Source organism: Diadema setosum, chromosome 11 (assembly GCF_964275005.1).
Source record: "Diadema setosum chromosome 11, eeDiaSeto1, whole genome shotgun sequence".
Classification (NCBI taxonomy): Eukaryota; Metazoa; Echinodermata; class Echinoidea; order Diadematoida; family Diadematidae; genus Diadema; species Diadema setosum.
Window position 1 is genome coordinate 2,049,890 of NC_092695.1, and position 18,971 is coordinate 2,068,860.

General features: G+C 37.5%; 1 protein-coding gene across 1 annotated transcript in view; it reads left to right on the forward strand.

Moving 5' to 3' along the window:
* LOC140235257 (cGMP-dependent 3',5'-cyclic phosphodiesterase-like) overlaps window positions 1-18,971 on the forward strand; it is a 254,211-nt gene that overhangs the window by 143,329 nt on the left and 91,911 nt on the right. The window contains 1 exon segment of the mRNA XM_072315290.1: window positions 11,354-11,515. Coding sequence (XP_072171391.1) covers window positions 11,354-11,515 — 162 coding nt within the window.

Consider the following 18,971-nt stretch of genomic DNA (forward strand, 5'->3'; position numbering starts at 1 on the left):
CCTTCCTAATGAAAACGACTTTCAAATGTTGATTGATACATACAACATACAAGCGTGTAATGGCCGTATGCAGAAAAGCATCGTCCGCCCGCACCCAAATACTGCTCCAAATACCCATTCAAATTCACCAAACAAAACTCATCAAACTCCTAGCTGCAGACAAAATCCTATAACTTTTACACCACCAAAAACTTATCCCTCCCCGCGCGCGGCCAATGACACATTATATTGCCTTCACCACTGATAACTACACTGTACTAATAAAAAAAGAAAGAAAACAAAACAATACTTAAACTCTCGTTTCAGAAACATTTTCCCATTTCAGCAAATGTAATCCCAACTTATTTCTTTTTATAGCAATTTCTTTTTCTTCATCCCGAAAACTTATTATTCTTTTACAAATTTCCTCCAAAGTAGGAATTTTTCCCTCCGACCTAGATCTAAAAATGATATATTTCAAAATAAAAATTATTGTATTATAAAATTTTACTTTTGGATCCCTTCCCGTAACACCAAAATGAACGTCTCTCCACTCTATACTTGGAAGATCTGCCATCTCAAACCTATCTATCACTTCCTGCCACAAATTCTTAACATTCACACAATCCCAAAATAAATGTTTATATGTTTCTACCGATTGCTCACAAAAAGAACACCGGTTATTTGCAACGAAACCAAACTCAAAAAGATTTTCCTTTGTATAAACAACTCCATGTAATAATTTATACTGAAATTCCCTAAGTTTTGTTAGAAGTGTTGTCATTCTTGGTCTTAAAAATATATGTGTAATTTCCTTTTTCGAAAACAAATAATCATTTTGGCCATCTTTCATTCGTAAAACATACAATTGCTGTAAATTTGTAACAAAGAGTTCATACACCTTTCTAAATGAAACATCTTTCAATAAAATTACATTCTCAAAAATTTTCAAAGAAATATTATATTCCTCTTTATCAACAGAATAAAAATCATATATATTTCCCTCAAATTTCTGGCTTCTTACAACAACCTCCCCTATTTCCCAAACTTTAACTATATTTTCACTATCCAATCCTAACCTGTGAAAATATACTGCTGATCTCATACGATCTTTTTCCAAAATTTGCTTCACTAAATAAATATTCTTCCTATATAAATTTTCACAAAAAATAATTTTCCCTTTACACAAATAATCCTTATTATTAAGAAAAATTGGATTAATCTTGCCTTCTTGATAATTCCGGTTATTCTCCATTTCTTGCCATGCCCTCAAAATTTCTAAATAAAACAATGGTACATTAAACTTTAAAAATCGTATATCATAATTGCACAAAAATATGAATCTTCCTCCAGCAGTCCTAAAAATATAATCAAAAAAAAGTTTCCATCCCATGAGCTTCTCACCATATAACAATCGCTTCAACCACATAATTTGTTGACTCTTAACAAACAATTCAAAATTTGTCATTCTAAGACCGCCCTCACTATAATCCTGATAACAAATAACCCTTTTAATTCGATCTTTACCATTCCATATAAATTCAAAACAAATTTTATTGATATCTGCCACTACCCACTTTGGAACCTCTATTGATGAAGATACATAATATAATTTAGACAAAGCATATGTTTTGAGCAAAAATATTTTTCCCATTACAGTCAAATCTCTTTGTCTCCACCATCCCAAAAGTCTTTTAATCTTACTCAGTATCTCTTTATAATTCATTTCTTCTCTGACCTTAATAGCCAATGTAAAATACACTCCTAAAATTTTATTTCAGTTACAACATTACCCATGGGTAATCTTTCATGTTCTCCCTTTTTCTTCCCTATACTCATTACCTTTGTTTTATCAATATTAACCCTCAAACCACACAATTCATAAAAATCCTTAAATATTTCCTGTATTCTGATAATTGATGACCTATGTCTAACAAATAAAGTCATATCATCAGCATATAAAACTTGTCGAACCTCAAAATTCTCAAACTGAATACCTCTAATCCCATTATCCCTTCTCACCGCCTGCGCCAGAATTTCCATTACCAATAAAAACAAATATGGTGATAATGGGTCGCCTTGCCTCACCCCTCGCTTTATATCAAAATAACCTGTCGAAACACCTCCGTTCATAACACAACTACTTATTCCATTATACATGATTTTCACCCAAGAACAAAACGACTCACCAAACCCAAATAATTCTAACACCTTAAATAAGAATTTGTGCGAAACTGAATCAAACGCTTTTTCAAAATCAACTGCTATCAAATATGCCTCTCCTTCGCAGTAATTATTACAATAGAAAATCATATCGTCTATCAAACGCAAAGCCTCACCAATATACCTGTTTTCTATATAACCAACTTGATCCAGATGAACAATCTCATATAAAACTCCCTTTATTCGCTTTGCCATTATCTTAGAAAGCATCTTATAATCCGTGTTCAACAAAGTAATCGGTCTGTAATTCTTTATAAATAATGGATCTTTGCCCTCTTTTTCAATCAATGTTATTACACCTTGTTTTTGATACGTTGCTAAACAACCTTTCTCAAAAGCTTCATTGAAAACTTCAACCAATAAAGTTCCTATTTGTGGCCAAAATGTAAGATAAAATTCAACTGTAAATCCATCATTCCCAGGTGATTTATTTAATTTCATACTTTTTAAACACTCCCAACATTCCTCCTTAGTAATTTTTCCTTCACAAAATTTCTTACTGTCATCACTTAATTGAGGAATGTCTTTACAAAATACACTTTCTCTGAAATCATCACACACTGATACATCTTCTGAATACAGATTTCTATAAAAATTTCTAATTAATCGCATTATTACATCCTTCTCTTTAATCACATCTCCCTTATCATCGCACATTTCACGTATAACCGTTTTCTGTTTATTCGACTTGAGCAACTGCTCAAAATACTCTTGATTCTGTTCACCCTCTTCATACCAGACCACTCTTGACCTAACTTTTAATCCATCCGTATACACATTATACAATTTCTTCAATTCCATTTTTTTACTCTCTATATCCTGTAAAATTCCACCACTATCAGGAGACGACAGAAGATTTTTCTCCAAAATATCTATTTCATATTCCAATTGCTGTATACTTAATCTTCTCTCCTTTGATTTTTTCTTCGAAAATTTCATTGCAAAATTTCTCATTTTCATCTTTAAAAAATCCCAGAAAGAAGATTTAGTATCAAACTCCGTCAACCACTGTAATTCAATACTTTTTATTTCTTCATTCATTCCCTGTACAAATTCCTTATCAAAACACAAACTATTATTAAATTTCCAATAAGACTTCCCATAACTTTCATTATATCGAATAGATTTCAGTTGTAAAAAAATCCCAGAATGATCAGGTGCTACTGATGATATAATCTCACATGTTCTTACTGAACTTTCCAAATCCTTTGATATAAACCAGTAGTCTAAACGACTTTGAACCAGCGGAGCAATTTGCCTAAAAGTAAATCGCTTTAACACTGGGTTCCGTTTCCGCCATATATCAATCAAATTCATTTTCTTTAAAAAAACCCCTAATTCTTTACTACCACTCATTCTCAAATTAGTACTTACACCCATATGATCCAAATCTTTATTCATTACTACATTAAAATCTCCACCCAAAATTAACGAATAATTCATAGAATATAAATTTGACAAACAATCATTAAAATTCACAAGAAAATCAATTTGTCTTTGCACCCTATCCCTTGTTGGGAAATAAACATTTCCCAGAAGCAGTTTATAACCTAGCACACACACACACACACACACACACACGCACACACACACACACACGCACACACACACACACACACACACACACACACACACACAAAGTTCTTGTTGTTATCCGTATCAGTCAAAGTCAATGTTACATAGCTACGTGTGAGGATACACAAAGACAAAAATGATAGAAACATACACTACTTCTTGAGAAACTCTTCTCTCCTGTAAAAGAGCAAACATGCAAACATAGCAAGAAAATCTGGGAATGATGATTGAAATAGCAGATGGTGCCGAAGGACATATCTCAACAAGGTCCACGCTAAATTGGTTTTGAGGGGCAAGAAAGAGATATTATAGGCATGGCTGCCGGGGACAGAAATAATAATCCTGTCAGTCAGAAGCGGAGGAAAGAAGGAATAATTCCCCTTCTGACATCTTATACCTCTACAGAAATATAAGGATTGTTTGAAGCAGGAGAGGAAATAAAAAAGAGCATCTTGTCTAGACATGAAAATGTCAGTCAGTTTAACTTCTATGTCTGTCTTTCCTTCATGTGATAGAAAAGAAATTATTTTCATGTCACTCATGAAACTATGTTGCTTCTCAGAAGTTTGTTGATGGTTCGCTCCCCACCCCTCAAAAAAAAAAAGAACAAGATTGTAGGGAGATCAATTTTTTTCAGCTAGTTGGTGCATCTGGTGTGAACATTAAAGAAAATATTTACCAATTTGGTTAACATCAAACCAAGTTTGTGTAGCCCTTCACCTGAGACCCGTTCTTCCAGGAGATACTAATTAGATTTGCGGCGAAATGTCAAGCCAATCCTGTTGTCGTGGTGCGAAGCAATAAGGATTATCCCGTCTTTTGGTGATTGAATTGCTCTTTTGGTCTCGGCAGCTTTCTCAGGGGAGGGTAAGATGAACCCTTTGGCATCCCTACCGCCAGCTAGCTCAAGATCCTCGTCGTATCTCAAGGGGTAGAGGGGGGATACGGAAAGGAGTCTACCTAATAAGCCAGTATAGATGACAATGATCAAGGGATTAATACTGTATAGCTTGGTGAAGCTAATACCTTGTCAGGATGAACATGATGAGGGAAATCAGTAATGGAGGAGAAGATTTTGTGTGTGTGTTTGTGAGGGTTGTGTACATGGTAAAGATGTTATTGAGTAAGCATGTTGATGAATTTGTGTGGTTCCCAACGAAAATCCTGATTTGCAATACTCTTTTTTTTCAGTCATGTGAATTGTCAAGAATGAAAATTGTATCAGCATCGTGATTTTAATGATGAAAATGGTTGCCATGGCGATATTTGCTAGATTTAGTTGTAGTGAAAAATCACAACTCCAAACTTTCTGACAATTATGATGCTTAAGACAACTGCTCTCTATCAATGCATGTAAGCAATAATGATGGAGAAGGCACTTGTTAACAGTAGACAGTAGACAACATGATGATTATGATGTTGATGATTGTGATGATAGCGATGGCTGTTCTACCACCATGAAAACATCCATTTGTGATGTTGGTAATCGTGATTCGGAGGAAAAGGAGGATCAAGAAGAGAATAGAGGAGGTTGTGAGAAACATACAAAGTTATGTAACTTGTCTTGTGCAATAAGTTGTTTGTGTTAGGGCAGTATTGGTGAAGATGAGGCAAAGAATTTGCTGTTAATCAAGGTAACTACAGGGTTTGGCCCAACAAGATCTCAGAAGTAGCGTTCTTTGACACCTTTACTTTGACCTATAAAGTTTGTCACTCCCACAGGCAAACTGCTTGTATGCAATATCACTGGCAGTTCAGCAAGGTATGCTTGAAAGGGTTCAATGAAAAATAACCATGACGGGACATGGTGTGGTCTGCCACAAGAGCAAGGATTTGGACACTTAACATGCTTGGATTGCAGATCCTTTCAGATTGACTCAAAAGCCCTCAAAAAAAGGGGGGGGGGGAAGGAAAAAAGGAATACCTCTGCAGTTTGGGAAGATTTGCGAGGTAAAAATTTAACGAGTCAGGGGTTAAAGAGTGACTGTGTATGATTATCACTGTGCAGTACTGTCCATAGACAATCAAATTGTCATTCTGTTACTGTGTTCCTCTAGCTGCTTGTCAAAATACAGCCATGGAAGCTAGTTCACCATTGGATTGAAAAAAAGGGGACTGATGCTTGGGAGTGGAGGAGGTCATTTGAGATGTGACATGTGAGGATGGAGGCTGCTATATGGAAGAAAGAATTAAATTTGAGACCTGTTATGGAAAAGAAATTATGCCATATAAGTCATACAACTTGTAGTTCATGTATTTTCATAGCTCATTTCTGTGTCTTATTGTGGTTAACAGGTTGTAATGTCACTCATGAAGACAAAAATGAGAGGTTAAAAAAAATGGAAATTCATTCTTCATCGTGCAAAATTACTCTCAGGCTATGTAGCTCAATACTAAAGAATAGAAATCTAAAATATTTAGACAAGTAATGCTTTGTTAATGCTTTGTTTATCAATGAAGAAAAAAATGAAGAAAACAAAGAGAAATGAAAGAATTTCATTTTGATCCTCAACTCCTGTGATCTTGTTTGAAGAGCGAGTTTGATTAGTCCACTTGATTATTAGATGACTCCTGACCTTTGACCTTAGACCCTATCCTTTTTTCTGATTTCAAACTGAAACCAGTTACAGTTTCATTCTTGTATCATTGTATAATGTGTCCAGTGCAAATATTCATCAAGTTCTCAAGTTATCAGGGTAAGACTTGGAAGGTTTTGCATCAACAGTCAAAATACAAGGAGATCCCAGCACCTCCTGACAGGGGTATAGAAGATATGGGCAATGTAGTTTTTGATATGAGATATAGAGAGATCCTTGAGTGTTTTGCACACGTTGTATATTACCATTAGCATAACAAGACTGAGAAGACTGGAAAGAAAGTATATAAAAGAGAAAGATGGAGAGAGGAATATGAAATGTAATACTGTTTTAAAAGCAAACAGAAAGGATATCTCCAATACCTTAATATATGCAGTTTTTTATTAGGATAGTGTTCATGCATCTCCACTGGCTCAGACATGAATACACAGGGATTAAGGTCTTGAAATGGGAGGCGACGTAAGAGGGTGAGGGGCGCGTGAGGATGTATGAAGTGATGCTGAATGAAGTGGTGTGGCAATCGACACGAAAATGCACGCCCCGGACCAAGGGCGTAGCGTAATGCAGGCGGGCTTAAATGGGCATGAATAATTGTCATGCTACACTTGTGTGTTTGGATAGCACTTAGGAGAGGGATGTGCCATAGGACCCAGGAAGTGTGTGTCCATCTCACTTTCACACTCGGTCCCCCCCCCCCCCCCCCCCCCCCCCCCCCGGTCTGTCTCCTCCTTATCTCCTTCTCTCCCTCTGTTTTTATATATATTTCTCTCTACCTATCTCCAGCTTTCTTCCTCTTTCTCTATCTCTCTCTCTCATCCTATCATTTTTATCAAAATGCCCCATGTTTCTTTCTTGTATTTTCCCTTTAGATTTTATTTTTTTATATCTTTATGTCTCTTTGTTTTTCTATCTATCTTTCTCATCTTGTCATCTTTCCTTCTGTATCTTTTTCTCATTCTTTTTCTCTTCTCCCCTGTCTCTTCTGTCTGTCTTTCTCTCTATACAGATATCTATCTCTCCCTTTTCATCTATCTATATATATCTATCTTTTTATCTATCTCTGTCTATCTGTCTCTCAATCTATCTCTTTCTCTCTCTCTTTCTCTATCTATCTTTCCATCTATCTACTAATCTATCTCTCTATCAGTCAATCGATCAATCAATCTATCTATTTATCTATTCATCTATCTGTTTCTTGACATCCTGTCTTCTGTATCTCATTTTAAATCTGTCTTCCCTATCTTTCATCTATTCTCCATCATATTTTCATTGCCTCTCTCATTTTCTCCTCTATCTCCCCTCATTTCTCTCTCTCTCTTTCTTTCACTCTTTTCTCTCTCCTCTTTTTCTTTTTCCTCCTCTCTCTCATCCATCTACTTTTTTTTTTCCTTTTTGCTCTAGAGTTTCTCAGACTTACTTGGCAGATGAAATAAACCGGAGATGTTAAGGATTGTGGAAAGCACTTAAGGATCTGGCAAGCTATCGGTCAAGTAATATTATGTTTGTTTGGGGCGAGTTCTCTCTCCTGCTGTGGTGACTACGGTAATAGACCTTAATGGTCTGAGTAACACTGTGCCAGAGGAAAGCCTTGTGTCGCCAATTCAATGCAAAAGTAGTCATCAGATCTTAGCTCCTTGTAGATACAATATTCTTATTTTTTGTGTTTTTTTTATTTTGCTTCTTACAGACACTGGATTTTAGGAAGAATATAAGATAAAAGTAACACTGAAGTAATACTGGTATGAGTAGAGTTGCTTGACTTCTAACCTGTCAAAAACTACCAGTAGTTCCAAGCACACTTGGGCAGGCGTCTATGGGAAGTATATGCTATAGAAAAGTCTGCACATCCTTGTAATAGAGTTGGACTGTTATTCAGTGAAGTCACAGCTGAAAGGAATTCTGAATGATAGAGAATTTGAGGAAAAGACAATTTTTTGTCAGTTTCCTTTCTGTAATAAGAAAGAATACTGATGCGGTTATGACACCAGAACTGTTCAAAATTCTCTGAAGAGTGTTTCGAGAAAATCGTCAGGAGAATCACAGTGATCCAAAGTCACACTCCGTAGCACTCTCTACTGTATCTCGTGATCTTGTTTTGTACCACTAGGCACGTCACATGGGCAACAGTTTGACCCCAGTGAGGGTTTTGACCCACTTTCACCACCAGACTACACCCTCTGAGTATTGATATGATCCAACCTTTTTCTCATTCTCTTTTTTTCTCTTCTTTTTGCTTTGTTTTTCTTCTTTTCTTTTTTTTTCTCTTTCTGTTTCATTTGCTCACATTTCTCCCTGTGGTGTTAAGCATAGTATTTTTTCTTTCTTGCATGGGATGGCAGTAGTCATGAAATATTAACGAGACTCTCGAAAAGCAAGCAATGAACATACAACTTTTTCTCTTTAAGTGGGGGGGGGGGTATTGGATGGTGAGGAAGATTTATGGTGTTGAGATGAGCAAGGGTTAGGGTTTCTGTCACTGAGAAGCAGAAGAAGAGGATGGCTTTCATATCGGACGAAAGATCTAGAGTGACGAATTGAGCTTTGGTCTCTGTTACAAAAGTAGGGATACAGCTTTAAGGTTGATAACTTTCAGACTTGAAAGTTTTCCACACGACCGTCTGATGATTTGATCCTCTTTGTCCGTTTCAATAAATATTCTGTGGAGCAGCTCATATGAGGTATAATTTACTGAATTCTCATCAAATTTTTAAACTGCACTGGAGTTGTGATGGTGTAATGCATCTTTGCTACTGTCGTCATTGCTAAGCTATTACATCCTGAAGAGTGATTAAATGAAAAGATTCCAATGTATTCTGTTTTACTCATCTTCTAAAGAAATGTAAATGATTAGCTCTCCAAATTTGAACATTTTTGCCACTGCATGAATACATATGAAACTTCAACATTCTCAAATTTGATCAGATTTGACTTCCCATAACTCCTTGTGCATGGTTTGATATTGCTACAAAACACATTTCTCATAGACACTTGCCTGAGTATACTCGAGACTCATCCACAAAGGGTTCAGTGAAACTTTCACTACTCTCTGCGTTGGATTTTACATCATTTCTCGAAGTCATCTGGAATGTTCTATGGGTGGAGAGTTTCCCTTTAAAGTTGCCACATCGCATCATCCCTTTAAAGTTGCCACATCATGTGATCACACATGACCAGCCAATCAGATATGTGATGTCTGCTGTACCCTGATGCACCTGTTGATAAGAGCAAAAGAAGGGGGTAGAAATGCCCCCCCCCCCTTGTACAATGTATGCTCATCCCAGAGGGCGAGATAAGGGTGCATACGTGTGCCTCATCCTAATTTCCATCTTGTGTTACACCCATAGAAGGCTACACCTGTATGTTTGAAGAATGGCAAAGTGAGACATTGGGGAAAGGTATATAAAAACCTCACTGAGAATTTATGGGTTAACACCTTTGTGACACTATACTCAGGATAGAGTGGATTGCAGAGTTAGTGTTAGTATACTTTAAAGCAAGATATTTTCATGGAATGAAATTTTCATGAACTGGAGCCAACGACCTGATTCGTGGCATGAAATTTTTTGCACATTGCCATTTGCATTCAGTGCATCTAATGTTGATGAGAACTTTCGCATGCATTTTAATTCTGGAATCTTGGCTCTTGCGGAATTGAAATGCACTTGAACATTTCTGGTTTTGCAGTAGTAAGGTATACAGTGTAACATTCAATCTTTTATCTGTAATATCATATTAATGTGTAGGATGATGCTGATACAGAGATAAGTCATCATCAAAGAGAAATAATCATAAAGTTTTCATGCTAGTGAATGACTTCTGTTGCTAGTGTTTCATCTATTTGGTGTTTTATCTTCAGTAGATCTAATGGTTACATTCACAAAGTTATTTGCTCATGCACTTTTGTACTCCAAAAATCAAGATTTTTGAGACAGAACAAGAAAAAAAAAATCTAATTACAGACTTCTAGAATATCAGTATGGTTGTATGCAGTTGAACACAATGTACAGTACTTGCCGTTTAGCTCATATGCGTTTCTGGCAAGGTCAGTCAACTTTACAAATCTAATAAACAATATATTTAACACAGTTTTATGGGCCGAGACAAATTGATCTGCACATATGGAGATTAAATGGCAGAGTGGGATTATACACAGACACACATTTCCATTCACTGCATTCAACATGCACGTATCTCTGCCCCTCCGTCCTCCCAACAAACACACAGGTGTGAGAGTGGTTGTATTCATTTCAATGGTTTTTGAGGGGAACAGCGATGAGTAGTTCAGGGGCCAAAGAGTTAATCATGACACTGTCTACTAGGGACAGAATCCACTTTGTCTATTCCACTTCTGTTTGGAACTGGATGAATAGTTTTGACATAACTTGGAGGATACAATACTTTTGTAAAGAGTACCACTTCACTACACACTAACAGTAATTTACATCTACATAAGATATGAACTAACTAGATTTGAATTTGTGAATTGCCTCTAATTTATATTGTACAGTCAACTACTGTCTCAATATCTAGGTAATTTTCTTATGTTTTGTTCTTCAGAAGAAAAAATAAATGAAGATAAATAAATCAAAATTGAAATTGAACCCTTCTGGGGGTTCTTCAAACTCTATGAACTGTTGTCATGGCTCCTTGACCTGTTGAGGACGAGATGATTTTACTCTAACACATATTTCCCAAGACACCTGCCAGAGTATACTCGGGACTAGTCTTTAAGGTGTTTAAAGCAGGCCATGACCCTTTAGATTTTATGAACAATGCAGAAAATTATTCATAAGTGAAAACTTGTATTTCCCAGTGAGATTACCATAGAATAAGTATCTGTATTATTTTGTGTTAACATTTTTGTTTGTTTTTGCTGTTTACTTTTTGGATCACAGTGAAAGAAAACAAATATTAAAGTGTTCATTTGAAGCATAACCACAATTTCATCCATCTCATATTTTGCCTCCTCCTCTCTCCAGATTGGTGTGTGCATGCAGCGTGTGCAGGGGGGCGTGGCCATGGGAGGACCCCAGGGCCAGCACCAGGTGAACTCCACCATGCACGACGATGCCATCCTCCAGCTTTGCGCCGACCTCCACGACACCGACGCTGCTTCCATGCAGCTCAAGGTCATCAGATATGTAAGTCCTCCTGTCTATCTTATGTCTTCTCTCCATCATTTCTTCTTTTACTTCATTAGAAATTTCCTCTAAATCTGTCATTCCTCCTCATCTTAATTTTTCCACTTTACCTTGATGCCTTCCTTCTCTTTTTCTTAGTATTCGTTCTTTCTTCTTCACTGTTTCCTCCTTCCATGATTTCTGTCCTCTCCTCCATCATCCCTCTCCCTCCCCATCATTTCTTCCCTTCTTCATCATCCTTTCTTCTCTGTCTTTCATCTGTTTCCCAAACACACTCTTTTTTTTTTCTCTATCAATTTCCACCTCTCTTAATTTTATTCCCTTTCCATCATTCAGAAAACAAGGGACAAGAAAATGTTCTTCACTTCAATGTTTTCCATCCTGCATTTTATTCCGGATTCATCTTTCCTTTTATTTCAAGTGTTTGTATCATCTTTTTCTTCCACTAGATATGTTTTTACTCCTTACCTCTCTCCTTACCCATGTACTATCTTGTCCTCTCCTTTTCATCTTTTCTTCTTCCATTGTCATTTCTTCTTTCTTTTGAGTCTTTCATCCTCTTCCCTTTGTCGCTTCATCCCAAACATCCGTCAGTTGCTTCTTCCGTTATTCCATTCTTTCTTCTCTCTTGTTATGAGTAGCTACTGGATAAACGATTCATACCTCAGCCCTCTCTGCCTTTGCTAAGGAGACTTTCTTCCTTTTTTCCCTTCTCCCTTACCTTAAAGGGACTGGGGAGGAGTGTTGGAACCCAAAATGCAAAAGTACTATTTCATGAAGTGAAACAGGCAAAAACAAGGGTCAATGCCTATGAAAGGACTAAGCAATGAAAAAGAATCGATGAAAAATACGGCATTATGAAGATATCTATGATTTTGTGAAGAGCGTTACATGTAACGCTTGTCAAAATCACAGGGGGTCGGCTTAGAGGCTCTCCGTTCAAGTGTTGTTTTTGCCTCCCTCTTTTGTCCGATTTTGGCACAGCGTTGATTTGTTGCCTTCTCCTCGGCGAAAAGCAAGCCCAAGATAGAGTGTACAGCTGTACATCGACGCGCCGCGATCGCGAGGCGAAACCCGGGTGCCTGTTCACTGGCTAGCGAGCGTTATCGGTGCATTTCCCGGCATCCGCCCGGCAGCTAGCTAGCACGGGTCCGCTCGAACTCTGCTGGCTGCGTATATAGGCCTACTTACCGTACCACTCCATCCACACAACAATGGAGCCGCAGGAGGAGAGCGAGAGATCTGTCTCCAAGAAGAGGAAGACCATGAAAACCAGTGACAGAGTATGGAGATGGCGACAGAAAAATAAAATGAAGTCAATCCCAATTCCCCTCAAGACACTAGGGGCTGAACGACAGAGATGTCATTTCACTTCTGCTGGATCGGTAATGAATTTGTGAAACTCGGAAGACTTCATTCAGTTCAGTGTGAGTAACAGTTAACTTCAGTTAGGACCTACAATGTTAGTGTATATTGCTGATAGAGATGTCACTTAGAGGATCTACACACACTATACTATTGTTATGAGTAGGCCTAGAATCTAGATTAGTAGTTTTGTTAGGTGTCCTATGCCCCACCCGGAAAGAGTTCCTGATGTCCCCCCCCCCCCCCACCAACTTGCACAAAACAAACAAACTAGGCCTATGCCTACCATTCCTTTTTACCGATAATAAACTAAATAAAGGTTATGCCATTTATGGGAAGACTAACCAGCAACCTATCGAACCATTATTTGTGCAAACTAGTGGGGGGGGGGGGGGACATAAGGAACTCTTTCCCCACACCCTAACTTGTTTCTATTATGGTAAACTAAAAGATATATTACAATTTGCCTGAGATTTTACTCACATTTGAAGAAAGGCCACATGCAGATTCACAAAGCCAAAGGTGTACCGGTATTCAGAATGCGATTGAGGTAGTATGGTAGGTATCCTAGACCAATGTTCTACCATTCCTAGTCCGAGGCCCTTTTTCTCTGCCAATATATTAGATAACTGGAATTTTTTTTTTTTTTCTGCGTAATGACATATCCCAAATTTGGCTCAACAGTTCTCCTTTTTGAAATGTGCTTCTGGCAATTGCACAAAATCGCTGTTCACATTAAGAAATGGCACGCTAAAGTGTTTTGCATGTAAATACGCGAATTCCTATTTTACCATATTCTGGATTATGTTGCCCTATTCTACCTTCATGTCAAATTATGGGTCTCAAAATTTCGAAATAAGAAAGTTACGACACTCATCAGAACTGCCGTTTGTTACAAATCGGCGATAGGCGAGAAATCCAATTTTACGAAACGACACTGAATGAGTGAAAGTGTCAGCGAAGAGCTGCGTAGAGTGATCATCTGGTCACTCTCGGTTTTTACAAATAGTTTGTGGAGAGTCAACCGTGTATATGTTGTCACGGCAGCTATGATCGCGGACCAAAAACGTGAATTCACATGTTTGGTAAGGTACCTAATTATTGTCTCCGGTACACATGGCATTGCAAAAATGTTGATTGAAGTGTATCTATTGTGCGTATACATAAGTGGCTAATGGCGTATAAACATTGCAGCGCAGTTCACTCAGTCCCTAGTGTAGTGGTTAATGGTGTATGCTTTGTAACACAGTAGGTGCTAGTTGTTGAGAAAGGTCTGTCAGATATTATTGTGGCAAATGTGGGTATCTTTTGTAGGGCAACAGCCAGCATCACATTCAAGGACCATCCTGACTAGGCAGCTCAGTGAAGCCAGTGACATCCCCTCTCGTCAGTTGAGACCAGCCCTCCCAGCTACCGAGCTTGATGTCAGAAGCCAGTGAAATTCCCTCTCGTCAGTTTCGACCAGCTACCCAGCTCGGTGAAGCCAGTGACATCTCCTTTCATCAGTTGAAACCAGCCCTCCTAGACCTAGCTAACCAGCTTGATGAAGCCAGTGACATTCCCTCTCGTCAGTTTCGACCAGCTATACCCAGCTTGGTGAAGCCAGTGATGTCCCCTCTCATCAGTCGAGACCAGCCCTATCAGCTACCCAGCTTGATGAAGCCAGTGACATCCCCTCTTGCCCATTGAAACCAGCCCTTGCACTGGTACAAAAGGTTTGTACAAACTGTCTTTAATTACCTGGTACATTTTGTTTTAAGACACCTAGATCCAACAACTGTTTTGAACCTGCAAATGAAAATTAATGTTGATATTTAGTAAACAAAACATCAATAAATTGTTCGATTTAACTCTGTGTTCTCAAACGATGCTGTTATTATTCTTGCTGTAATAATTGATAACATTTTTTTTTTGAACCCATAGCTGTGGTAGTGGTTAATAAGATTATGGTTGTCTTGATGATTACTTTTAGGGTTACAAGTTAGATAGTTTGTACATTGCAGCCACATATAGGCCTCCTATATGATTGTATGTGGAATTACAGACCCCCAAATCCCATGTATGTGGCTGGATTTAACCCGTTTAGGACGGTTTGCTTTGGCGAGCGAACACCCCCACAGACGGACAGGTTTTCCAAAATCGAGCCCGAACCGAGGGTTACTAAGGGGGTGTGACTTACGGTCCCGCTTTACCCAATCCTCAAATTGCCGTGTATGCGGTATAGGAATCCGCTTTCTAATTGGATGAATAACGACCGCTCATGAATAATAATGTCGCTTCCCTTCGCTATCTGGGTTCGCGCGCGCGGTTTGAACTTCACGTACTGTACGATCGTCAATTTACGTTCCCTCGTCAACTCAAATGAATATTATTGGGCACCAGGCTATGTCGAGGGTGTCCCAAATTTCTACTACATAATTGTCCTGAATTTACTGATTCATGGAGGCAATCTTTTATGGAAACTGTAATCCGTTGATCACAAGCCTTCAAAGTCTTTCAATGAAAAGCGATCGATCGACACACCAAGTAAATCTCGTATTGTGGCGATATCAAAGGCACACGAACCCACTCTTGACTTCCTGTTGTTCACAAAATTCCTTACCATAGCTAATCAATGAATTTTGGAAACAGAAGGAAGTTTATTCATTGTATACAACATTTGAAAATCTGTTACACCTTGTTTGTCCCCGCTACTTGTATCCAAATACAAAGCTCGCGTGTCTGTAACAGAAGCACGTGGCTTTATTTCAACACTAGGCAAACCATCGACGATGTAATATTACAAGTAGAATTGGTGATACTGATTTATCAAAGTCGAATTTCGTAATAGAATAACGTCCACTTGAGTTTATTTCTTGGTTCTGTTTCAGTAATTCCCATAAAATTGACAAGAGCCTGGAATATGTTCAATATTCAAACAAATCTTTGCATCTTTCTAACTTTCTTTGAGACGAATAAAAATGCATAATCCACGCTTGCGCGATACCTGCCATCCCCTGAAGAAGTCTGTATAAAGAAGTTTGCTTCCTGAAATTATCAATCGTGACTACCTACAAATTTCGATCATGCGACTTATAATAGGTTTTCATTGGATGAATACAAGATATCACCGAGTGGATTTGTGAGTTTATTATCGGGGTTTGATGCTGCTATTTTTCTGTGCGATCTTACAATTCCTTTATAACTTCGAAGAAATGTCGGGAAGATAATGATTATTCACTATGTATCAAGTGAAATGAGATTTCACACAGTGATACAAGACATATATTTAATTATTATAAAAAGTAATCACCAACCTAAATGAGTATCGTTATTTCTTACATAGAAAAAAAAAAAACTAAGAATAAAACACCGGTCCTGTTTAAGCCAGTTGACAGAACATGTATGAGCTCTTCAGATGAAACAGGGGAGTCTATACGATGAGAAGAGAAAAAGGAGAGAAAAATAGGCTGGTCATCTAAATTTTGTTTGATTGACGGTAGATAATCTGAAAAGATTTTTCAAACGTAATGTAAAATTATACAAGATGAGGTTTGCCTACAACCTGTGTTTTGGTAATATCTTTCTACGTTTTATATAATACATATGTAATGTATATGTATATATATATATATATATATATATATATATATATATATATATATACATATAAATTTTATGGGCAGAGTATCTTGGAGAAGCGATCATCACCATCAATGATAATATTCAATCTACACGTTTGTATATATGGGAATGAAGATAGGGGATAGCTGGAAAGGAAAGTGATGAGATGTAATGAGATAAAATGACGGAACACTAATTGAGACAAATGTATTACAAAGGAAGAGCAAAACGGCAAAAAAGGGCAAAAGGGTACAACATTATGCAAAGATTTTGCAGTCATTTTTTGTGTACGTTTGCCTTCCAATTTCGTAGTTACGTAATTCAAAATAGCCAACAAAAAAAAAAGAAAAAAAGATAGCGCCATGAAGATGTTCATTCAACCTCGTTTGCCTTTCACTATGTCCTATCACTTCAAAAAATGTAGCATTAGCACAATTCAAATTAGAATTCCCATCGAGAATTCAGATTCGCCTCAATGTGAGAGAGTATCTTTTCAGACAGGGTCGCAGGTGAGCATTTCCGAGTTCGTCGGAAAAGTTCATTCATATTAGAAACAAAAAGGTTGACCACCCGCCAGCTGATAGAAGAAGACGACATGACCATGGGAGAACGGCGAGCACATGTCACACAAGCTTGAAGGTCTAAAATCATTACATCACTTCAGAAAATAACGAAAAGATGATATGTTTGTTGAAATAAACGACATTTCTCACGACATTCTTCGATCTCTCATAACAGACGGTTAATTTTGCTGAAATGATCTTCTCTTATGTCATGAGTGTAAATCAATATTATTTTGTTTTATTGTGTATACCAGTCATCGCTCGGTAAAAGACAGAAAATGAAGTACTATTCTCATTCAATAAGCATAATGTATAAAGGAAACGAGCATTTGCTGCAATCGTTTATGAATATGAAAATGCTTCAATGCGATTTCACGAAGTCTGAAGGAATGAATGCAAGTAGGTCTACGTATAAATACAGAGATGTATAATGCAATTATTATAAAAAAATACGCAGCCACGACGAGTGCATAAACCACTTCAATAGCAGCATGAACACATTTGATCACATCAATATATGAGATGGACAAGAACATTTCATGCTTTTATTGCTCGAAATTCCTCGCTCCTAAACAAAGTAGAGTGTTCAATTGAAGCGACGGGTTATCATATCTCCGTCTCTCGCAAAACTGAATCATCACTTCGCAAATTTGGAGTGCTTTCTACAAATTTACATAAAAAAGTTTATTTTTTTTAAGGCATGAGTTACCATATTCTACTGATTATAAATCGATTGAGCTACAAAACGGTAGTGTGTTGCTAAAACCATTATAACTCAATGATCACGAAATCATTTGATTTGTGAACTTCCGAAAGAGATGGACTGGAAAACCCAGACTTCTAAACGTATAAATAATTGACAGAGCGACTATAGCCGAAAATTAGCATATTATGAAGAATTCATACAAAACTAGAACCAAAAAAAGACTAAACAGTCAGCATCACCATTGTCGGTATCGTCGTAATACGGGATGTAATATTTTGACTGCCTCTGAAATACTGCAAACATCAAATACTGAACATCATAATTTTTATTTGTGAATTCTAAGCGTATGAGAGAGAGAGAGAGAGAAAAAAAAGACAACTTCTGCCGTATGTCTTGTTTCTCGCTTTATTGCAGCGTATGTCATTGTCGAAGTTTAAATTCTGTAATACATGTTCGTATCAAGTACATGAGAACTTGCACATTGGATTTTCAACAACCATAAAATCATTGGGGTCCGTAAAAGCGGTTACGTAATATATACGAGGCACATCACTATAATGCATTCTATGGACCGGTGCAGAATAAAGAGACTGTCTGTAATCGGCCTTTGAACTTCTCTATTATGCTCATAATCCCCGACTTTTCGGATGGCGTCTACGAGTGCGTCTTAGGAATGTTTTTGTATCAACATCCTGTCTATTCAAGGAGGTACAATGTAACCTGATACTCTGGCCACCTGGTCTATTCAAAGTGTTCTTGCCTATAACACGCGCACATGTTACGCTGTGTTTCACCATGATGAATATAATTGTAAGACCCCATAGTGACAATATCGGCTCTTGCATTGTATGAAAATGATGACTATTATACAGTATATCCTCTATTTGGTTCGTTGGCCGAGCAGATTTTTTGAACGATCTTATAACATAATCACGCTGTCATTCATAAGTATGAGAGAGAGAAAACAAAGCTTCAAGCAACATCGAAGTTGAGTTTCTCAAACCAATCTTCCATTTGAGTTTGTTTCTTGGTTTTGTTTCAACAATTTTCATAATGTTGACAAGAGCCTGATGGGATGTTCAATATTCAGATAAATCGTTGCATCTTTCTTGCAATCTTTGACAGCTAATGGTGACTAAACCTGCGAACTCCATGCATTTTTGTATAAAGACGTTTGCTTTGTGAAATTATCCATCATGACTGCCTCCAGATTTCGACC